Genomic DNA, 24827 nt, shown 5'->3' with positions numbered 1-24827 from the left:
AGAGTTTTAAACGATGAAAATTGGGAACATTTGCTACGTTTCATTAGTCACATTTCGTAAACCGCGTGAAGTAGCTCGTGCCAAGTAATCTGGCGGCATCTAGTGAGCGGAAGCGAAAGTATTAATAATGAAAACTTTCACGAATACAAATTTAAAAAAATTACAGCTACTTGTAAATATACTTTTGGAAAATGCCGTAACGATTTTTTGTTAATAAACTGAGTTATTTTTCTAATGTTAATTAATAATTAACATAATTACATTATAAATAAAAATTACAAAATAACTCCTAAATAAATGTAAATTAAATTATAAATTTAATTAATAAGTGATATGCAAATATTATAAAATATAATGTCTTCATAAATAATATATAGTTATAATAATTAAAATAATAATATTTATGAAAAATGTACCGTTCAAGAGATGGCGCTCTAGACTTAAAATCAAGATGGACCCTGAAATTGGCCGTAAATCTGTTATGGACGTAGTATTAATTTTATAGCGATTCTGATGGACACCAAGTTTTAGAATTGTAACTTGTTTGGTAATTAACGGTGTTTTCAATAATTAATTAATTAATCAATTAATTATTAATTATTGCGTAAGTTAAAATTTTTACGACGCAAATAAGCCGATCATTAAATAACCTCGTACAATCTAGATAAAACATTAATTTAGAAATCTGGAAAACAACTTAAAATCCCAATATCTGGACAAAAATCAGTTCCAAAATCTCGAAATGAATAAAAAAAATTGACAAATCATTCCCTGAAATCTCAAAAATAGGTTTCGGATTTCCTGAAATTTCTATGCGATTAAAAATGCAATACTTCGAAGACTCAGTCCTTATTTATATATTGAATTCAGGGTTGCCACGGTACCTGAAAAACCTGGAACTTCTGGAAAAGTCAGAGAATTTGAATATGTTTCTAAAAATCAGGAGAAAATCAGGGAATTTGAATATGGGTCTAAAAATCAGGGAAAAGTCAGGGAATTTTATTATGGGTCCAAAAATCAGGGTAAAGTCAGGGAATTTGAATAGGTCTAAAAATCACGGGAGAGTCAGGGAATTTGAATATGGGTCTAAAAATCAGGGTTAAGTCGGGGAATTTCAATATGGTCCAAAAATCAGGGTAAAGTCATCAGGGAATTTGAATATAGATCCAAAAATCAGGGAAAAGTCAGGGAATTTGAATATGGGTCGAAAAATCACGGGAGAGTCAGGGAATTTGAATATGGGTCTAAAAATCAGGGTTAAGTCAGGGAATTTCAATATGGTCCAAAAATCAGGGAAAAGTCAGGAAATTTGAATATGGGTCCAAAAATTCAATGTCAGGGAATTTATTTCGGTTGTAAATAGGAAATCTTTACTAAAATTTAAGGTAAACAAATACAAAATTTAGCCACAAAAAAGTCAGGGAAAATCTCCGGAGTAGGTCGGGGAAAGCCTGGAATAGTCAGGAAATTTGAATGTGAAAAAATTGTAATGAAAGGTTTTTCAATTTAAATTTTAAATTTCTATTTAACACGGGCCTGTAAGAAGTTGAAAGTGGGTCTTTGCTCAGCGGGCTCATAGAAAGACGCAGTCTGACAATAATAAGTCCGCAAAGATTTTCTAAAAAGAAGTGACGTCACGGATAATTTAGTCAATTTATCTTAATAGCCGGGTCGCGGAATAAAAAAAAGGCCATCCTTCTTCGGCTAAGAGAGCTAAGAACGAATTAAGGTCAGCCCGCGGAAAGAAGACTCGCAAATTGTTCGGAGATTAATGTTAATAGAGAGACCTTAACTGGCGCTGCGAGAAAACGATAAATTCGCCGCCAGGCTGAGCTTTCGTTTTCCCCCCACTCTCCATTTATTCATTCTCTTACGTCCCAAACCGGACAGTTCGACGAAAGGCGCTCGAACGTCGCGTTTATCCCTCGTCACGGTGTCAATTGACGTTCGACCATAATTTATAACATTTATAACGGTATTGTAATAGTGGGAAAGCCGAATCTGTCTCTTTTACGTATTTCTCGGTCACGCCGCCTATCGGAGCTTAGATCCGCCGCCATTTTTTCTTTTGTTTCGTCAAAAACGAAACACCTTTTTGCGAGTGTAGGGAGAGAAAAAAAAGCTTAATTTCGGGGTGTAAAAGTTTCTTACATTTCCAAGTACGGGTCCGCCGCCTTCGAAGGTTAATGGTAGAGGACCGCACGTTGGAATTGGTCGCTCATTTACGTGGTTGCGGCGATTTAAGTTACGGTTCTGTGATATTTAGCCGTTGGTAAATGGGGAGGCCCTTTCTCCCGCTAATTCTCATTAGCAGGTGTTCAACGCCAACGCCACATGGTCAATTGATTTTCCACCTTTTTTGCCGCTTTTGTATACGTATGGGCTGAGAGTTTAGTGCTTAATCGGGGTTTCAGTTACGCTCGTAATACGATAACCCCATTCTTTTGAACAATGCGTCATTGTTTTCGTTTTTGAAATAAAATCTGAAATATTTTCGTGGAAAGACTCGAATTTACTATTTTATAAACAAGGATAATAAATTCGTGAAATGCATCTTTTCTTTACAAAAATACGAATTTATGCATTTTAATCATTAATATTAAAAATTGTTTTAATGAGCAACGTATTGAATTTTGCAGAGCTACCAACGGTCAAAATATTACAATTAAACTAAGTCCGTTTTTCTTCAAGGCCAAGATAAGGCCTCTACGTTTTGAAACTTGGCTATTTTCAGTTAATTATGATAAGATAAGTTTATCTGACATTACCAGGTCAATTTATATTGCCCAAAATGCAAACCAGATATTTTAAACCCGAAACTAAACTGAAGTTAAGCTGGTCAGAATGATTATAGCTGATCACCTCAGATCGGTTACTTGCGATAATAAATCCGATACAATCTGAGATCAGATTAATTTGTGAGGAGGATATATTAGAAATCAGATTTATTTGTGATGGAATATAATAGAAATCAGATTTATTTGTGAGGGGAATAAAATAGAGATCAGATTTATTTGTGAGGGGAATATAATAGAGATCAGATTTATTTGTGAGGGGAATATAATAGAGATCAGATTTATTTGTGAGGGGAATATAATCTGAGATCAAATTTATTTGTGAGGGGAATATAATAGAAATCAGATTTATTTGTGAGGGGAATATAATAGAAATCAGATTTATTTGTGAGGGGAATAAAATAGAGATCAGATTTATTTGTGAGGGGAATAAAATAGAGATCAGATTTATTTGTGAGGGGAATATAATAGAGATCAGATTTATTTGTGAGGGGAATATAATAGAGATCAGATTTATTTGTGAGGGGAATATAATCTGAGATCAAATTTATTTGTGAGGGGAATATAATAGAAATCAGATTTATTTGTGAGGGGAATATAATCTGAGATCAGATTTATTTGTGAGGGGAATATAATCTGAGATCAGATTTATTTGTGAGGGGAATATAATAGAAATCAGATTTATTTGTGAAGGGAATATAATAGAGATCAGATTTATTTGTGAAGGGAATATAATAGAGATCAGATTTATTTGTGAAGGGAATATAATAGAGATCAGATTTATTTGTAAGGGGAATATAATAGAGATCAGATTTATTTGTAAGGGGAATGTAATAGAGAACAGATTTATTTGTGAGGGGAATATAATCTGAGATCAGATTTATTTGTGAGGGGAATATAATAGTGATCAGATGTGTTTGTATGGGGAATATAATCTGAGATCAGATTTATTTGTGAGGGGAATATAATCGAAATCAGATTTATTTGTGAGGAGAATATAATAGAAATCAGATTTATTTGTGAGGGGAATATAATAGTGACCAGGTTTGTTTGTGAGGGGAATATAATAGTGATCAGATTTGTTTGTATGGGGAATATAATCTGAGATCAGATTTATTTGTGAGAGGCATATAATAGAAATCAGATTGGTTTGTAAAGGGTATATGATAGATACAATTGATCTGAAAATTACCACACGAATGACCTGATCAGCTAGCCGTTGTAAGCACCATAGCCAATTCCTGGATTATCTATTTTACCAAACTATATATCGATCACTTGGACCCATGCCTAAAAAGCAATAGATCAGTGATGTAGGTCTCCTAAACTCTAAGAATAAAACCCCAAAAGTTGGGCCAAGAATGTTAGGTGCTCCTAATTTTCCATAAAACTACGAAGAAATATTCCCTAATACCACGCTCTAATCAGTATGTCCCGAAGAATGCGACCCGAACTTCGAGCCAAGGATGTCGTATTATGTAAGGCGTTGATAATATCGTAGAAAACCTCCGAGGAATGACCAATTAAAAACGTGATCGTCAGCTCGGACTCGTGTTTTTTTTAGGACAGCGGGACCCTATCTAAATAGTTGGGTACGCACCCGTTATAACGGGCTCCTATCTAACTTGTCAGTGAGGACGAGAAAGCGAACGTAAAGAATGCCGGGCTTAGATTTCATTTAGTCTATAAATAAGTGTTATACGCGCTGGCAAGATAATACGCGCCTTTCGGGTCCCGGGTGTAGAGAAAAACGGGGTCTCCCGGTAGATGGCGTCTCCGCTATAACGAGACTGAGACGGAGCTTCCTCGCGACGCCAGTAGAGGGCGTAACTGCCGTCACTCTGACGGGTCCGTGTCGCGCGGATCTCGTGCGGAAGTGATCCTATTTCCGTTCCGCAAACTGTCATTTCCGAAGCCCGAATTTCGGAGGAGAGATTGCTAGAAGCTGACCTTGGTGGAGGGCTGGTTCGGAGCACTCCGGATGGTATTTGGACACGGAATGAGACTTAGAGGGAAAAAACGTTGGCTTATCTTTAGCAAACATGGGTTAGTCGCGACTATTATACTCTTTATACAGGAGTTGGAAGAGCAAATTTTATTATCTTCCAAGTTTTTAAAAGCCCTCTCCGATGCTGTAACATTAAGGACTCACTTACGGTATTTGATTTTTAGGCTTTTCGTACAGACCCTTAATAGAGGTGCTCTCTTTCGTGGCCTCCAGAAAAAGACGTTCATTGTCAAACATTTAAAACACAATATTTATGTTGGACAAAACTAGTTCCACATTTAGCTAATTACGGCGAAAACAATTTGTCGATCGATGATTTTTCTATTTAGCGCTGGAATAATAAAAATTCTCAGATCATTTATGAATTTATATCTATAGAAATCTATGACATTTAAATGTGAACGTGTTAAAATTCATTCTTATAGGAATCCATACCTCTACTTGGAATGCTTATCCTGGCGTATCGCGTATGGTAAGATCACTCTGACGGCTTTGGCTCCACCTACGAGAGAATAAAACCCCTCTGCGCGCGCTCCCCTCTCACGTTGTTGTGTGTTAAGTTAACATAGTGACGTCAAAAAAAACCGTCAGCCACATCGAGACGAAAATCTGCCGCGATAAGCATTCCAAGTAGAGGTATAGATTCCTGATTCTTATTATATTTTAATATTACTCTTATCAATAATTTATTATGATAAATAAAGGTATATAACGGTATTATTTTTCCTTTTTTCGCTCAATCGTTGGTATATAACGGTATTATTTTTCCTTTTTTCGCTCAATCGTTAAGGTGGGTATTAAAATTTGAATAGGTAACGATACTATTTTACATAAGGGCGAGTGATGTATGGGAAAATTACATGGGATGAACAAGCTTGAAATTTTACATATTGTTAAGAGTATTGGGGTGTGTCTTAGGATGATTATATGAATTTTAATTAAAATTAAGACACTGAAAACGAATTTTAAAGATCATTATTGTAAGTAAAATATACCAGATGCTGATACTTCTACCACTGCCATTTTTTTTTTTGCATTATCGTTTGTACTTGATTGGTTTTATTTTGTAGTCCATCAAAAATCAATCATTAATAATAAAATGCAACATATCTAAAAAAATGCAATAAAAAAAATTAATGTGTATTAGTGCATGGCTTGGTAGGTCCACGGTGAGGGAAAAGTTAAAAATCTTGCTTTATAAAATTATTTTGTTAATTTTTCAGTGAAAAAAGCCGTAGGTTGAAAATGAATTTTAATAATTTTTGTCTACTCTTATGAAATTTAAAAAAAATAACGCAATATTATTATTGTTCAAAATTTAACCCAGATGGCAAATCCGCTATCGTGTCCAAAACAATTACCATTATTGAACTAGCCCCTGTTAGGCGACTCTGTAGCTCGATTTTAACTAAGCCTTAGTCAATCAATGAATAGTTTAAATGGAGAGCAGACAGTCTCCGCAAGGCACGTGCGGTCGAGGGGTTAAACGTGGGTTAAATTGAGAGATGTAGCAGTATACGTGATTCCGAATCCGTAAAGGAATGAAAGATGTAGATCCGTAGTAAGAACAAGTCTTTATTACATTTAGTTTCTTACTATAAAGGTGAAATATATAAATTAAGAATTGTTAATATTTATTGCTTGTAAAGAACGTCCGTTGTAAGGATCGTCTTTGTAATTAATGTCCCTTGTGAGCAGTGGCGTAACTAGGAACTCCGCCCCCCCGCGAAAAACGACTCGGGGCCCTTTTAAATAGCACCGATTTTAATCATAAACGTTTGGGCCCCCCCCCCCCGCGCCGCGGGGTCTGCGGGGCGCTTTTTACGCCACTGCTTGTGAGGATCGTCTTTGTGAGGAAAGTTCCTGGTTTGGAACGTCCATTGTAAGGATCGACCCTGGTTAGGAACGTTCTGTATAAGGAAAGTCCCTGGTTAGGAACAACCCTTATAAGGATCGCCCCTGGTTAGGAACAACCCTTATAAGGATCGTCCCTGGTTAGGAACAACCCTTATAAGGAAAGTCCCTGGTTAGGAACAACCCTTATAAGGAAAGTCCCTGGTTAGGAACAACCCTTATAAGGAAAGTCCCTGGTTAGGAACAACCCTTATAAGGATCGTCCCTGGTTAGGAACAACCCTTATAAGGAAAGTCCCTGGTTAGGAACAACCCTTATAAGGATCGTCCCTGGTTAGGAACAACCCTTATAAGGAAAGTCCCTGGTTAGGAACAACCCTTATAAGGATCGTCCCTGGTTAGGAACAACCCTTATAAGGAAAGTCCCTGGTTAGGAACAACCCTTATAAGGATCGTCCCTGGTTAGGAACAACCCTTATAAGGATCGTCCCTGGTTAGGAACAACCCTTATAAGGAAAGTCCCTGGTTAGGAACAACCCTTATAAGGAAAGTCCCTGGTTAGGAACAACCCTTATAAGGAAAGTCCCTGGTTAGGAACAACCCTTATAAGGATCGTCCCTGGTTAGGAACAACCCTTATAAGGAAAGTCCCTGGTTAGGAACAACCCTTATAAGGATCGTCCCTGGTTAGGAACAACCCTTATAAGGAAAGTCCCTGGTTAGGAACAACCCTTATAAGGATCGTCCCTGGTTAGGAACAACCCTTATAAGGAAAGTCCCTGGTTAGGAACAACCCTTATAAGGATCGTCCCTGGTTAGGAACAACCCTTATAAGGATCGTCCCTGGTTAGGAACAACCCTTATAAGGAAAGTCCCTGGTTAGGAACAACCCTTATAAGGAAAGTCCCTGGTTAGGAACAACCCTTATAAGGAAAGTCCCTGGTTAGGAACAACCCTTATAAGGATCGTCCCTGGTTAGGAACAACCCTTATAAGGAAAGTCCCTGGTTAGGAACAACCCTTATAAGGATCGTCCCTGGTTAGGAACAACCCTTATAAGGAAAGTCCCTGGTTAGGAACAACCCTTATAAGGATCGTCCCTGGTTAGGAACAACCCTTATAAGGATCGTCCCTGGTTAGGAACAACCCTTATAAGGAAAGTCCCTGGTTAGGAACAACCCTTATAAGGAAAGTCCCTGGTTAGGAACAACCCTTATAAGGAAAGTCCCTGGTTAGGAACAACCCTTATAAGGATCGTCCCTGGTTAGGATCAACCCTTATAAGGAAAGTCCCTGGTTAGGAACAACCCTTATAAGGATCGTCCCTGGTTAGGAACAACCCTTATAAGGAAAGTCCCTGGTTAGGAACAACCCTTATAAGGATCGTCCCTGGTTAGGAACAACCCTTATAAGGAAAGTCCCTGGTTAGGAACAACCCGTATAAGGATCGTCCCTGGTTAGGAACAACCCTTATAAGGATCGTCCCTGGTTAGGAACAACCCTTATAAGGAAAGTCCCTGGTTAGGAACAACCCTTATAAGGATCGTCCCTGGTTAGGAACAACCCTTATAAGGAAAGTCCCTGGTTAGGAACAACCCTTATAAGGATCGTCCCTGGTTAGGAACAACCCTTATAAGGATCGTCCCTGGTTAGGAACAACCCTTATAAGGAAAGTCCCTGGTTAGGAACAACCCTTATAAGGAAAGTCCCTGGTTAGGAACAACCCTTATAAGGATCGTCCCTGGTTAGGAACAACCCTTATAAGGAAAGTCCCTGGTTAGGAACAACCCTTATAAGGATCGTCCCTGGTTAGGAACAACCCTTATAAGGAAAGTCCCTGGTTAGGAACAACCCTTATAAGGATCGTCCCTGGTTAGGAACAACCCTTATAAGGAAAGTCCCTGGTTAGGAACAACCCTTATAAGGATCGTCCCTGGTTAGGAACAACCCTTATAAGGAAAGTCCCTGGTTAGGAACAACCCTTATAAGGATCGTCCCTGGTTAGGAACAACCCTTATAAGGAAAGTCCCTGGTTAGGAACAACCCTTATAAGGATCGTCCCTGGTTAGGAACAACCCTTATAAGGAAAGTCCCTGGTTAGGAACAACCCTTATAAGGATCGTCCCTGGTTAGGAACAACCCTTATAAGGAAAGTCCCTGGTTAGGAACAACCCTTATAAGGATCGTCCCTGGTTAGGAACAACCCTTATAAGGAAAGTCCCTGGTTAGGAACAACCCTTATAAGGATCGTCCCTGGTTAGGAACAACCCTTATAAGGAAAGTCCCTGGTTAGGAACAACCCTTATAAGGATCGTCCCTGGTTAGGAACAACCCTTATAAGGAAAGTCCCTGGTTAGGAACAACCCTTATAAGGATCGTCCCTGGTTAGGAACGACCCTTATAAGGATCGTCCCTGGTTAGGAACAACCCTTATAAGGAAAGTCCCTGGTTAGGAACAACCCTTATAAGGATCGTCCCTGGTTAGGAACAACCCTTATAAGGAAAGTCCCTGGTTAGGAACAACCCTTATAAGGATCGTCCCTGGTTAGGAACAACCCTTATAAGGATCGTCCCTGGTTAGGAACAACCCTTATAAGGAAAGTCCCTGGTTAGGAACAACCCTTATAAGGATCGTCCCTGGTTAGGAACAACCCTTATAAGGAAAGTCCCTGGTTAGGAACAACCCTTATAAGGATCGTCCCTGGTTAGGAACAACCCTTATAAGGAAAGTCCCTGGTTAGGAACAACCCTTATAAGGATCGTCCCTGGTTAGGAACAACCCTTATAAGGATCGTCCCTGGTTAGGAACAACCCTTATAAGGAAAGTCCCTGGTTAGGAACAACCCTTATAAGGAAAGTCCCTGGTTAGGAACAACCCTTATAAGGAAAGTCCCTGGTTAGGAACAACCCTTATAAGGATCGTCCCTGGTTAGGATCAACCCTTATAAGGAAAGTCCCTGGTTAGGAACAACCCTTATAAGGATCGTCCCTGGTTAGGAACAACCCTTATAAGGAAAGTCCCTGGTTAGGAACAACCCTTATAAGGATCGTCCCTGGTTAGGAACAACCCTTATAAGGAAAGTCCCTGGTTAGGAACAACCCGTATAAGGATCGTCCCTGGTTAGGAACAACCCTTATAAGGATCGTCCCTGGTTAGGAACAACCCTTATAAGGAAAGTCCCTGGTTAGGAACAACCCTTATAAGGATCGTCCCTGGTTAGGAACAACCCTTATAAGGAAAGTCCCTGGTTAGGAACAACCCTTATAAGGATCGTCCCTGGTTAGGAACAACCCTTATAAGGATCGTCCCTGGTTAGGAACAACCCTTATAAGGAAAGTCCCTGGTTAGGAACAACCCTTATAAGGAAAGTCCCTGGTTAGGAACAACCCTTATAAGGAAAGTCCCTGGTTAGGAACAACCCTTATAAGGATCGTCCCTGGTTAGGAACAACCCTTATAAGGAAAGTCCCTGGTTAGGAACAACCCTTATAAGGATCGTCCCTGGTTAGGAACAACCCTTATAAGGAAAGTCCCTGGTTAGGAACAACCCTTATAAGGATCGTCCCTGGTTAGGAACAACCCTTATAAGGATCGTCCCTGGTTAGGAACAACCCTTATAAGGATCGTCCCTGGTTAGGAACAACCCTTATAAGGATCGTCCCTGGTTAGGAACAACCCTTATAAGGAAAGTCCCTGGTTAGGAACAACCCTTATAAGGAAAGTCCCTGGTTAGGAACAACCCTTATAAGGAAAGTCCCTGGTTAGGAACAACCCTTATAAGGATCGTCCCTGGTTAGGAACAACCCTTATAAGGAAAGTCCCTGGTTAGGAACAACCCTTATAAGGATCGTCCCTGGTTAGGAACAACCCTTATAAGGAAAGTCCCTGGTTAGGAACAACCCTTATAAGGATCGTCCCTGGTTAGGAACAACCCTTATAAGGAAAGTCCCTGGTTAGGAACAACCCTTATAAGGATCGTCCCTGGTTAGGAACAACCCTTATAAGGAAAGTCCCTGGTTAGGAACAACCCTTATAAGGATCGTCCCTGGTTAGGAACAACCCTTATAAGGAAAGTCCCTGGTTAGGAACAACCCTTATAAGGATCGTCCCTGGTTAGGAACAACCCTTATAAGGAAAGTCCCTGGTTAGGAACAACCCTTATAAGGATCGTCCCTGGTTAGGAACAACCCTTATAAGGAAAGTCCCTGGTTAGGAACAACCCTTATAAGGATCGTCCCTGGTTAGGAACAACCCTTATAAGGAAAGTCCCTGGTTAGGAACAACCCTTATAAGGATCGTCCCTGGTTAGGAACAACCCTTATAAGGAAAGTCCCTGGTTAGGAACAACCCTTATAAGGATCGTCCCTGGTTAGGAACAACCCTTATAAGGAAAGTCCCTGGTTAGGAACAACCCTTATAAGGATCGTCCCTGGTTAGGAACAACCCTTATAAGGAAAGTCCCTGGTTAGGAACAACCCTTATAAGGATCGTCCCTGGTTAGGAACAACCCTTATAAGGAAAGTCCCTGGTTAGGAACAACCCTTATAAGGATCGTCCCTGGTTAGGAACAACCCTTATAAGGAAAGTCCCTGGTTAGGAACAACCCTTATAAGGATCGTCCCTGGTTAGGAACAACCCTTATAAGGAAAGTCCCTGGTTAGGAACAACCCTTATAAGGATCGTCCCTGGTTAGGAACAACCCTTATAAGGAAAGTCCCTGGTTAGGAACAACCCTTATAAGGATCGTCCCTGGTTAGGAACAACCCTTATAAGGAAAGTCCCTGGTTAGGAACAACCCTTATAAGGATCGTCCCTGGTTAGGAACAACCCTTATAAGGAAAGTCCCTGGTTAGGAACAACCCTTATAAGGATCGTCCCTGGTTAGGAACAACCCTTATAAGGAAAGTCCCTGGTTAGGAACAACCCTTATAAGGATCGTCCCTGGTTAGGAACAACCCTTATAAGGATCGTCCCTGGTTAGGAACAACCCTTATAAGGATCGTCCCTGGTTAGGAACAACCCTTATAAGGATCGTCCCTGGTTAGGAACAACCCTTATAAGGAAAGTCCCTGGTTAGGAACAACCCTTATAAGGAAAGTCCCTGGTTAGGAACAACCCTTATAAGGAAAGTCCCTGGTTAGGAACAACCCTTATAAGGATCGTCCCTGGTTAGGAACAACCCTTATAAGGAAAGTCCCTGGTTAGGAACAACCCTTATAAGGATCGTCCCTGGTTAGGAACAACCCTTATAAGGAAAGTCCCTGGTTAGGAACAACCCTTATAAGGATCGTCCCTGGTTAGGAACAACCCTTATAAGGAAAGTCCCTGGTTAGGAACAACCCTTATAAGGATCGTCCCTGGTTAGGAACAACCCTTATAAGGAAAGTCCCTGGTTAGGAACAACCCTTATAAGGATCGTCCCTGGTTAGGAACAACCCTTATAAGGAAAGTCCCTGGTTAGGAACAACCCTTATAAGGATCGTCCCTGGTTAGGAACAACCCTTATAAGGAAAGTCCCTGGTTAGGAACAACCCTTATAAGGATCGTCCCTGGTTAGGAACAACCCTTATAAGGAAAGTCCCTGGTTAGGAACAACCCTTATAAGGATCGTCCCTGGTTAGGAACAACCCTTATAAGGAAAGTCCCTGGTTAGGAACAACCCTTATAAGGATCGTCCCTGGTTAGGAACAACCCTTATAAGGAAAGTCCCTGGTTAGGAACAACCCTTATAAGGATCGTCCCTGGTTAGGAACAACCCTTATAAGGAAAGTCCCTGGTTAGGAACAACCCTTATAAGGATCGTCCCTGGTTAGGAACAACCCTTATAAGGAAAGTCCCTGGTTAGGAACAACCCTTATAAGGATCGTCCCTGGTTAGGAACAACCCTTATAAGGAAAGTCCCTGGTTAGGAACAACCCTTATAAGGATCGTCCCTGGTTAGGAACAACCCTTATAAGGAAAGTCCCTGGTTAGGAACAACCCTTATAAGGATCGTCCCTGGTTAGGAACAACCCTTATAAGGAAAGTCCCTGGTTAGGAACAACCCTTATAAGGATCGTCCCTGGTTAGGAACAACCCTTATAAGGAAAGTCCCTGGTTAGGAACAACCCTTATAAGGATCGTCCCTGGTTAGGAACAACCCTTATAAGGAAAGTCCCTGGTTAGGAACAACCCTTATAAGGATCGTCCCTGGTTAGGAACAACCCTTATAAGGAAAGTCCCTGGTTAGGAACAACCCTTATAAGGATCGTCCCTGGTTAGGAACAACCCTTATAAGGAAAGTCCCTGGTTAGGAACAACCCTTATAAGGATCGTCCCTGGTTAGGAACAACCCTTATAAGGAAAGTCCCTGGTTAGGAACAACCCTTATAAGGATCGTCCCTGGTTAGGAACAACCCTTATAAGGAAAGTCCCTGGTTAGGAACAACCCTTATAAGGATCGTCCCTGGTTAGGAACAACCCTTATAAGGAAAGTCCCTGGTTAGGAACAACCCTTATAAGGATCGTCCCTGGTTAGGAACAACCCTTATAAGGAAAGTCCCTGGTTAGGAACAACCCTTATAAGGATCGTCCCTGGTTAGGAACAACCCTTATAAGGAAAGTCCCTGGTTAGGAACAACCCTTATAAGGATCGTCCCTGGTTAGGAACAACCCTTATAAGGAAAGTCCCTGGTTAGGAACAACCCTTATAAGGATCGTCCCTGGTTAGGAACAACCCTTATAAGGAAAGTCCCTGGTTAGGAACAACCCTTATAAGGATCGTCCCTGGTTAGGAACAACCCTTATAAGGATCGTCCCTGGTTAGGAACAACCCTTATAAGGATCGTCCCTGGTTAGGAACAACCCTTATAAGGATCGTCCCTGGTTAGGAACAACCCTTATAAGGAAAGTCCCTGGTTAGGAACAACCCTTATAAGGAAAGTCCCTGGTTAGGAACAACCCTTATAAGGAAAGTCCCTGGTTAGGAACAACCCTTATAAGGATCGTCCCTGGTTAGGAACAACCCTTATAAGGAAAGTCCCTGGTTAGGAACAACCCTTATAAGGATCGTCCCTGGTTAGGAACAACCCTTATAAGGAAAGTCCCTGGTTAGGAACAACCCTTATAAGGATCGTCCCTGGTTAGGAACAACCCTTATAAGGAAAGTCCCTGGTTAGGAACAACCCTTATAAGGATCGTCCCTGGTTAGGAACAACCCTTATAAGGAAAGTCCCTGGTTAGGAACAACCCTTATAAGGATCGTCCCTGGTTAGGAACAACCCTTATAAGGAAAGTCCCTGGTTAGGAACAACCCTTATAAGGATCGTCCCTGGTTAGGAACAACCCTTATAAGGAAAGTCCCTGGTTAGGAACAACCCTTATAAGGATCGTCCCTGGTTAGGAACAACCCTTATAAGGAAAGTCCCTGGTTAGGAACAACCCTTATAAGGATCGTCCCTGGTTAGGAACAACCCTTATAAGGAAAGTCCCTGGTTAGGAACAACCCTTATAAGGATCGTCCCTGGTTAGGAACAACCCTTATAAGGAAAGTCCCTGGTTAGGAACAACCCTTATAAGGATCGTCCCTGGTTAGGAACAACCCTTATAAGGAAAGTCCCTGGTTAGGAACAACCCTTATAAGGATCGTCCCTGGTTAGGAACAACCCTTATAAGGAAAGTCCCTGGTTAGGAACAACCCTTATAAGGATCGTCCCTGGTTAGGAACAACCCTTATAAGGAAAGTCCCTGGTTAGGAACAACCCTTATAAGGATCGTCCCTGGTTAGGAACAACCCTTATAAGGAAAGTCCCTGGTTAGGAACAACCCTTATAAGGATCGTCCCTGGTTAGGAACAACCCTTATAAGGATCGTCCCTGGTTAGGAACAACCCTTATAAGGATCGTCCCTGGTTAGGAACAACCCTTATAAGGATCGTCCCTGGTTAGGAACAACCCTTATAAGGAAAGTCCCTGGTTAGGAACAACCCTTATAAGGATCGTCCCTGGTTAGGAACAACCCTTATAAGGAAAGTCCCTGGTTAGGAACAACCCTTATAAGGATCGTCCCTGGTTAGGAACAACCCTTATAAGGAAAGTCCCTGGTTAGGAACAACCCTTATAAGGATCGTCCCTGGTTAGGAACAACCCTTATAAGGAAAGTCCCTGGTTAGGAACAACCCTTATAAGGATCGTCCCTGGTTAGGAACAACCCTTATAAGGAAAGTCCCTGGTTAGGAACAACCCTTATAAGGATCGTCCCTGGTTAGGAACAACCCTTATAAGGAAAGTCCCTGGTTAGGAACAACCCTTATAAGGATCGTCCCTGGTTAGGAACAACCCTTATAAGGAAAGTCCCTGGTTAGGAACAACCCTTATAAGGATCGTCCCTGGTTAGGAACAACCCTTATAAGGAAAGTCCCTGGTTAGGAACAACCCTTATAAGGATCGTCCCTGGTTAGGAACAACCCTTATAAGGAAAGTCCCTGGTTAGGAACAACCCTTATAAGGATCGTCCCTGGTTAGGAACAACCCTTATAAGGATCGTCCCTGGTTAGGAACAACCCTTATAAGGATCGTCCCTGGTTAGGAACAACCCTTATAAGGATCGTCCCTGGTTAGGAACAACCCTTATAAGGAAAGTCCCTGGTTAGGAACAACCCTTATAAGGATCGTCCCTGGTTAGGAACAACCCTTATTAGGAAAGTCCCTGGTTAGGAACAACCCTTATAAGGATCGTCCCTGGTTAGGAACAACCCTTATAAGGAAAGTCCCTGGTTAGGAACAACCCTTATAAGGATCGTCCCTGGTTAGGAACAACCCTTATAAGGAAAGTCCCTGGTTAGGAACAACCCTTATAAGGATCGTCCCTGGTTAGGAACAACCCTTATAAGGAAAGTCCCTGGTTAGGAACAACCCTTATAAGGATCGTCCCTGGTTAGGAACAACCCTTATAAGGAAAGTCCCTGGTTAGGAACAACCCTTATAAGGATCGTCCCTGGTTAGGAACAACCCTTATAAGGAAAGTCCCTGGTTAGGAACAACCCTTATAAGGATCGTCCCTGGTTAGGAACAACCCTTATAAGGAAAGTCCCTGGTTAGGAACAACCCTTATAAGGATCGTCCCTGGTTAGGAACAACCCTTATAAGGAAAGTCCCTGGTTAGGAACAACCCTTATAAGGATCGTCCCTGGTTAGGAACAACCCTTATAAGGAAAGTCCCTGGTTAGGAACAACCCTTATAAGGATCGTCCCTGGTTAGGAACAACCCTTATAAGGAAAGTCCCTGGTTAGGAACAACCCTTATAAGGATCGTCCCTGGTTAGGAACAACCCTTATAAGGAAAGTCCCTGGTTAGGAACAACCCTTATAAGGATCGTCCCTGGTTAGGAACAACCCTTATAAGGATCGTCCCTGGTTAGGAACAACCCTTATAAGGATCGTCCCTGGTTAGGAACAACCCTTATAAGGATCGTCCCTGGTTAGGAACAACCCTTATAAGGAAAGTCCCTGGTTAGGAACAACCCTTATAAGGATCGTCCCTGGTTAGGAACAACCCTTATTAGGAAAGTCCCTGGTTAGGAACAACCCTTATAAGGATCGTCCCTGGTTAGGAACAACCCTTATAAGGAAAGTCCCTGGTTAGGAACAACCCTTATAAGGATCGTCCCTGGTTAGGAACAACCCTTATAAGGAAAGTCCCTGGTTAGGAACAACCCTTATAAGGATCGTCCCTGGTTAGGAACAACCCTTATAAGGAAAGTCCCTGGTTAGGAACAACCCTTATAAGGATCGTCCCTGGTTAGGAACAACCCTTATAAGGAAAGTCCCTGGTTAGGAACAACCCTTATAAGGATCGTCCCTGGTTAGGAACAACCCTTATAAGGAAAGTCCCTGGTTAGGAACAACCCTTATAAGGATCGTCCCTGGTTAGGAACAACCCTTATAAGGAAAGTCCCTGGTTAGGAACAACCCTTATAAGGATCGTCCCTGGTTAGGAACAACCCTTATAAGGAAAGTCCCTGGTTAGGAACAACCCTTATAAGGATCGTCCCTGGTTAGGAACAACCCTTATAAGGAAAGTCCCTGGTTAGGAACAACCCTTATAAGGATCGTCCCTGGTTAGGAACAACCCTTATAAGGAAAGTCCCTGGTTAGGAACAACCCTTATAAGGATCGTCCCTGGTTAGGAACAACCCTTATAAGGAAAGTCCCTGGTTAGGAACAACCCTTATAAGGATCGTCCCTGGTTAGGAACAACCCTTATAAGGATCGTCCCTGGTTAGGAACAACCCTTATAAGGATCGTCCCTGGTTAGGAACAACCCTTATAAGGATCGTCCCTGGTTAGGAACAACCCTTATAAGGAAAGTCCCTGGTTAGGAACAACCCTTATAAGGATCGTCCCTGGTTAGGAACAACCCTTATAAGGAAAGTCCCTGGTTAGGAACAACCCTTATAAGGATCGTCCCTGGTTAGGAACAACCCTTATAAGGATCGTCCCTGGTTAGGAACAACCCTTATAAGGATCGTCCCTGGTTAGGAACAACCCTTATAAGGAAAGTCCCTGGTTAGGAACAACCCTTATAAGGATCGTCCCTGGTTAGGAACGACCCTTATAAGGGAAGTCACCTGTAACGATCGTCACTTGTAAGGAATGTTTAATTTATAAGGATTACGTATTAAATATGTAATCATGCCTGAAAACAAGATAAAATTTTAACTTTAAGTCATTTACCTTAAAATTTATATTGTTCGGAAACTAAAGCGCTGAAGAAATAAACTCTAGATTTTTTACGGCAACGTTGGGAAGACCTAAACGTTCTCGTATAATTACGATTTTATTTGAACGTCTTCACCTCTTGTTTTTCAAATGATACCACACAATGAAATATATCACACTGCAGTTATGATGAAGGGCCATTTATATTGTAGGAAAAAGCTCAGATTCGCTGAAGAGAAAGGGGATATATAGATAACCGTGTGCCAGTTTACTGCGGCCAAAAAGGGACAGGTATTTGAGAGAATGAAAAATAGTTTTAAGAGGAAATTTATTCGAATGTATTTTAGTTTTTTCTCTTACACTCGTACGCAATTTACGAGGCTAGCTCATACCTTTTAAGAGTGTCGTTTTTGACTGTCGCCATCTGGTGACTGACGTGGTATGTATTTATCAGAGCACACTTAAAAAAAACCGCACTGGCAACCACTATTGATTGTCACCCGTAAGCCGTAAACCGTGTTTTGATTTAAAAAAATACACAGAATTTTTAACCAAGTGTACAAGTCCAATTATTTTACAGTGTAATCAATGTAAATCTTTTGTCTATTTTATGTTAAATTTCGACTATGTACTTTCCATCTAATATTGAAGTAACCATAAACCCAGTTTTAATTTAAATTAATATTTAATCATACTGCTGAGCTTTTTCCTATAATTTATTTATACACATACATATATACACTGTTCAATGGAATTTTAGCGTTGCTCCCAATCCCCATCATGGTCGAACAGTAAATTAATACTATAATATAAATAAAACAAATAAATACAATTAATACATTAAAATAAAATAAATAAAATAAATACAATTAATACATTAAAATAAAATAAATAAAATAAATACAATTAATACATTAAAATAAAATAAATAAAATAAATACAATTAATACATTAAAATAAAATAAATAAATAAATACAATGCTATACAATAAAAAAATGCAATAAAATACAATACAATAAATACAATACAATAAATACAATACAATAAATACAATACAATAAATACAATACAATACAATACAATACAATAAATAGAATACAATACAATAAATACAATACAATACAATAAATACAATACAATACAATAAATACAATACAATACAATAAATATAATGCAATACAATAAATAGAATACAATACAATAAATAGAATACAATACAATAAATAGAATACAATACAATAAATAGAATACAATACAATAAATTGAATACAATACAATAAATTGAATACAATACAATAAAAAGAATACAATACAATAAAAAGAATACAATACAATAAATAGAATACAATACAATAAATAGAATACAATACAATAAATAGAATACAATACAATAAATAGAATACAATACAATAAATAGAATACAATACAATAAATAGAATACAATACAATAAATACAATACAATACAATACAACAAATAGAATACAATACAACAAATAGAATACAATACAACAAATAGAATACAATACAATAAATAGAATACAATACAATAAATTGAATACAATACAATAAATAGAATACAATACAATAAAAAGAATACAATACAGTAAAAAGAATACAATACAATAAATAGAATACAATACAATAAATAGAATACAATACAATAAATTGAATACAATACAATAAATAGAATACAATACAATAAATTGAATACAATACAATAAATAGAATACAATACAATAAATAGAATACAATACAATAAATTGAATACAATACAATAAATTGAATACAATACAATAAAAAGAATACAATACAATAAATTGAATACAATACAATAAATACAATCTGAATTGTAATACAATTTAATTTCCAGTTTTCGAAATATTATAATTTGTTTTGACGCAACCAAAATATTCTTTCCAAAATTCCATCAATTGCTTTAATGGGAAATTCCTCGGGTATATCTCATTAAAGCGAGGAATATTGCGAACTACGCGAAAGCAAGGTAGCGCCTATTGATCGCATTCACCTCAATCCGTTCCCCGGTGGTTCTCTCTCTCTGCCGGAGTGTGAGTGTCTCATACCAATTAATTCGCCGAGTTGCCTTCGCGGTAATTAGTAAAGTTCGTTTTAATTAGAGTCATTCTTTCGGCGAGGCGGTAGGTCTTGAACCCTCACTTAGAGTTAACTTAAAAGAGCTCTCGGTGGGTTTCCAAAAGAACTTTTTACTCGACATTCATTCGAACTTCCTCTCTTCCATCTTCATCTTCCCCATCCCATCCCATCCTTGATCTTGAGCTTCACGCGGTCCATCGGAATAAAGGAGAGCAGTCCGTTTTTTTATGATCTTTTTAAAGGCTTGTTTCTGTTGATGGACTAAAAAAAGGGAAATGGTAGCCCATCTTTACTTTTAGTAAAATTTATGAAGCCATTTTCTTATATAAGCGCTAGATTTTTTTATTCAAGATTGATGATGTACGGTTTTTAATGGAATGTCAAACTTCTTATAAAAAAATAATCCCATTTTGCTCCTCATCTTAAATCTTCGTATCGGTCACGTCGCTGTAATTGTAGATAGTTTTGGATCGAAATTGACCACGAAAAAGCGTGGCTTCCGAAATACGTTATCAGCCGCTTAATGTTTAAAACAAAACGGTCTAAGATTTAAATTGTTTTCCAATATGTCTTTTGGTGATCGTTCAAGTTTAATGTTTTCTTAGAAATCGACTTTTTTGAGTCGCGGCTCGACCCTAGAGGGCGCTCGGAGCCGACCGAATCGATAGTCTCGGCTACTACGGCAATCTCTCAGTCGATACTTTGGCTCTTGGCGTTCCCTCCCATTCCCATATTGTAGGCGCTTTATAAATCCCTATAATTAGAAATCCCGACGTAAGTCGTCTATATGGCTTAGAATGTTTTAATGAAATAGAAAAAGTGGATAACGAGCGTGAAGTTTAACTTGGCTCAATCTCTTCGGGAGAGTGCCTGGCGCCGTATAGGCTAGTTTTTCTTTCTTCCAAATATTATTTTTACACCCTATAGTTTCCTTTCTAAGTCTTCTTTTGTTTTTCTTCGACGGCTTATCCGAGTCTTGGGAGGGTTGGGAATAAACATTGGCGGACCAACTTTACGTAACTACCGCTACCTACGGGCGAGATGTTGGAAACCTAGATGTCTCTACCGAATCTACGAGCGCAATAAGGGAAGAATCGTAATCTGGCAGCGTAGACCAAGCCCAGGGAGATCCGACTTCCCCTTCGGAATCGGTGGCGGGTGGGGTTTCGCTTCGACCGTAAAGAGCTTCGGCCGTGGAAAGAGTTGCCATAGAAACGGGTTTCTTTTCTGGTCCTGCCTCGTCCGAGTCGGCGGATGCGCTCTGAAAACCGTTTCGCGTTTCCCGCTGCACTGCCGAGTCGATTTTCAGACTCGGAAGTCGGGCTAGTCCGTTTCTCAATTTTTCGGGCCGTACAAGTCGACGCGCCACGGACCCCAGTCCCCAGCAGCCCCCAGTACGGCGACGCGCTCTCGCCGATATCAGTCGTTTTTAACAACCGGAAACGGTCCAGGTAACCGCGTCTTGGTACCCAAAAAAAACACGTTTCTTTCGGAACGACAAGCCATTTGATCTCCCCCCTCTCTCCCCGATAAATGTTTACGGTATCTTTCGACGGTTGATTATTTATTAAAAGTTCGTTCACTCGCTCTCCCGCTGCTTCTGAATATGGTGCGTTTTAAAGCGCGTTGACCTTATATTCTCGAAGAAAACGTATTGTTGGAAATATGGGTGCTATTTTCAGTCTGATTTCGGCTTCGCGAAAGACGGTCGCGGAGGCGCGCTGTGTTTATACTAGTGTTAATACCGTTCACTTTACGCTCTTTTTCGAACATATCGACGGCTATTTTTAAAAACGACCCGAGGGTTTCGTCGTGATGTAACGTCGAAGATAAAATCTCGTACGACCCCGGCGTCAACGAGGGGTATACTTTTTCCATCCCTGGATGATATTTTAACAATAAGCGGTGATCCACTTAAAATTCTCGCGTAACGTTTCTATTATAATATAGTTAAATCAACGCGAATACATTTTCCAAGAATAAAAACGCGATTAAAATGATGTCGACTAAATGTCTGTTTAGCGTCAGTCAGGATGAACTTCCCGGAGGACCTTCAACCGACGAGTCTCGAACGAAAGACTTCGCATCTGGCTTTCGCGCGGAATCCTGATCTACGCGTACTTGGAAACTTACATTTCTTAACTACAACAACGACCCACGCTCGATCGTTGAGTGGATTTTCAGTTCTTTTTTTTTATTCGGTTTGTGTCTTAAAACTGTAGAAGTCGGAGGGCGTCGAGGAATTAAAGAGTAAAGCAAATAAATCTCTTCCGGGGGATAAAAAGAGAGCTATTTTTAGCGGGCCATGTTCCAAGCGATCGTGCAATACAGGGAGCACAACAGGGCGCGGCCGAACGGCGAGATTTCCCCGACGACCGTGGCTGGATCCCTGTCTCTGCCCTCCTCTCCGCATCCGCATCAGCATCATCCGAATCAGCCGGCGACGAGAGGATCGGCCGGTTCCTCTCCCGTCGCGGGCGGTGGTGCTCGCCATCCCCCGCCATTGCCGCGCGGATTGAGAGGCAAGTTCGTCGCGGTGACGCTGGAACCGGCCTCGGCCAACGCCTGCTCCTCCAAAGCCAGCACCACCAGCTCTTCGTCCTCCTCCACGGAATCGTCGTCCAGCTCCACCGGCACCCCGAGCCACCGGCCGCCGGCTCGCCGTCGAAGGTCCCTCTTGTACCAGGTTTTAGTCTCCCCGCTTCGCAAGAAGAACAGCCCAACCACCGAGTCCCACGGCGACAGCGAAGCCTCGAGCTCGAATCGCGCCAAGAACGACTACGACCTGAGCGAAGCGGCCGTCTTGCAACAGCGACAGATCCGCTTCTTCCAACAGCAACAGTTGGCCTTGCAGAATCGCCACTTGAGAGAGATGTCCGTGAGTCAGCTCTTGCCGCCTCCGCCTCGAAGAAACGTCCCTCAGGGCCACGTGATGCTGCCCATCGCGAAAGTCCAGTACGCCCAACATTTTCAGAAACAGTCGCAACCGCTTCCTCCGTTACCTCCCAATAGGAGAGCTACCCACGGAAGCTTGGTAAGCCGACCATTGTTTATTTCGCCCATTTACGCGCCGCCTTCGACGAAGGATTTTCGTTTCCCGTTAACCGCTAATTGAAGCCTGACTGCAGTCCGACACCCCCGTCTCGTCGCGATAAGACTCTTTTGTCTCGCTTAATGAATTTGAAGCCCTTCAAACGTGTACCTCCACTCTTTTACGCTCCCACTACGTTTCTAAAGACCGAATCACGCAACCTCTTGTCAAAATCGAGCTCATTTTCAATATCAAAAATATAATTCCCAAAACACCTGGTAGGCTTTTTTAAGGTATAAGGAATATGAAGAATATAATTCCCAAAACACCTGGTAGGCTTTTTTAAGGTATAAGGAATATCAAAAATATAATTCCCAAAACACCTGGTAGGCTTTAAGGTATAAGGAATATTAAAAATGTAATTCCCAAAACACCTGGTAGGCTTTAAGGTATCAGGAATATCAAAAACATAATTCCCAAAACACCTGGTAGGCTTTTTTAGGTATAAGGAATATCTTAAATATATTTCCCAAAACACCTGGTAGGCTTTAAGGTATAAGGAATATCAAAAACATAATTCCCAAAACACCTGGTAGGCTTTAAGGTATAAGGAATATCAAAAACATAATTCCCAAAACACCTGGTAGGCTTTAAGGTGTTAGGAATACAAAAACATAATTCCCCAAACACCTGGTAGGCTTTTTTAAGGTATAAGGAATATCAAAAATATAATTCCCCAAACACCTGGTAGGCTTTTTTAAGGTATAAGGAATATCAAAAATATATTTCCCAAAACACCTGGTAGGCTTTAAGGTATAAGGAATATCAAAAACATAATTCCCAAAACACCTGGTAGGCTTTAAGGTATAAGGAATATCAAAAACATAATTCCCAAAACACCTGGTAGGCTTTAAGGTGTTAGGAATACAAAAACATAATTCCCTAAACACCTGGTAGGCTTTTTTAAGGTATAACGAATATCAAAAATATAATTCCCCAAACACCTGGTAGGCTTTTTTAAGGTATAAGGAATATCAAAAATATAATTCCCAAAACACCTGGTAGGCTTTTTTAAGGTATAAGGAATATCAAAAATATAATTCCCAAAACACTTGGTAGGCTTTAAGGTATAAGGAATATGAAAAATGTAATTCCCAAAACACCTGGTAGGCTTTAAGGTATCAGGAATATCAAAAACATAATTCCCAAAACACCTGGTAGGCTTTTTTAGGTATAAGGAATATCTGAAATATATTTCCCAAAACACCTGGTAGGCTTTAAGGTATAAGGAATATCAAAAACATAATTCCCAAAACACCTGGTAGGCTTTAAGGTATAAGGAATATCAAAAACATAATTCCCAAAACACCTGGTAGGCTTTAAGGTGTTAGGAATACAAAAACATGATTCCCCAAACACCTGGTAGGCTTTTTTAAGGTATAAGGAATATCAAAAATATAATTCCCCAAACACCTGGTAGGCTTTTTTAAGGTATAAGGAATATCAAAAATATAATTCCCAAAACACCTGGTAGACTTTTTTAAGGTATAAGGAATATCAAAAACATAATTCCCAAAACACCTGGTAGGCTTTAAGGTATCAGGAATATCAAAAACATAATTCCCAAAACACCTGGTAGGCTTTTTTAGGTATAAGGAATATCTGAAATATATTTCCCAAAACACCTGGTAGGCTTTAAGGTATAAGGAATATCAAAAACATAATTCCCAAAACACCTGGTAGGCTTTAAGGTATAAGGAATATCAAAAACATAATTCCCAAAACACCTGGTAGGCTTTAAGGTGTTAGGAATACAAAAACATGATTCCCCAAACACCTGGTAGGCTTTTTTAAGGTATAAGGAATATCAAAAATATAATTCCCCAAACACCTGGTAGGCTTTTTTAAGGTATAAGGAATATCAAAAATATAATTCCCAAAACACCTGGTAGACTTTTTTAAGGTATAAGGAATATCAAAAACATAATTCCCAAAACACCTGGTAGGCTTTAAGGTGTTAGGAATACAAAAACATAATTCCCCAAACACCTGGTAGACTTTTTTAAGGTATAAGGAATATCAAAAATATAATTCCCCAAACACCTGGTAGGCTTTTTTAAGGTATAAGGAATATCAAAAATATAATTCCCAAAACACCTGGTAGACTTTTTAAGGTATAAGGAATATCAAAAATATAATTCCCAAAACACCTGGTAGGATTTTTAAGATATAAGGTACAATAAGGTACGCTGTAAAGGTTTGCTCTCTATCATAAAATGTTTGTTTATAGCTTAACTCTGGGCTTAGTGACGATTTACGTTGCTAAGCCTTC

At 40.3% G+C, this 24827-nt stretch overlaps 1 protein-coding gene across 36 annotated transcripts in view; it reads left to right on the top strand.

Moving 5' to 3' along the window:
- The window catches only part of LOC149924881 (coiled-coil domain-containing protein CG32809), a 566408-nt gene that overhangs the window by 433612 nt on the left and 107969 nt on the right, over positions 1–24827 (top strand). Inside the window, exon 1 of one of the 36 annotated variants that reach the window (XM_090161284.1) lies at positions 20761–22498. The exons of the other annotated variants lie outside the window; for them this stretch is intronic. Within the exon in view, the coding sequence (XP_090017410.1) occupies positions 21770–22498 (729 nt within the window). The 5' untranslated portion in view covers positions 20761–21769. Of the gene's footprint in view, positions 1–20760; positions 22499–24827 lie in introns of those variants that run through there. 36 annotated transcript variants of the gene reach the window in all.

This window comes from Leiobunum rupestre, chromosome 10 (assembly GCF_980474605.1).
Source record: "Leiobunum rupestre chromosome 10, qqLeiRupe1.1.hap1, whole genome shotgun sequence".
Taxonomy (NCBI): Eukaryota; Metazoa; Arthropoda; class Arachnida; order Opiliones; family Sclerosomatidae; genus Leiobunum; species Leiobunum rupestre.
This window is presented reverse-complemented; position numbering and strand designations above follow the sequence as displayed.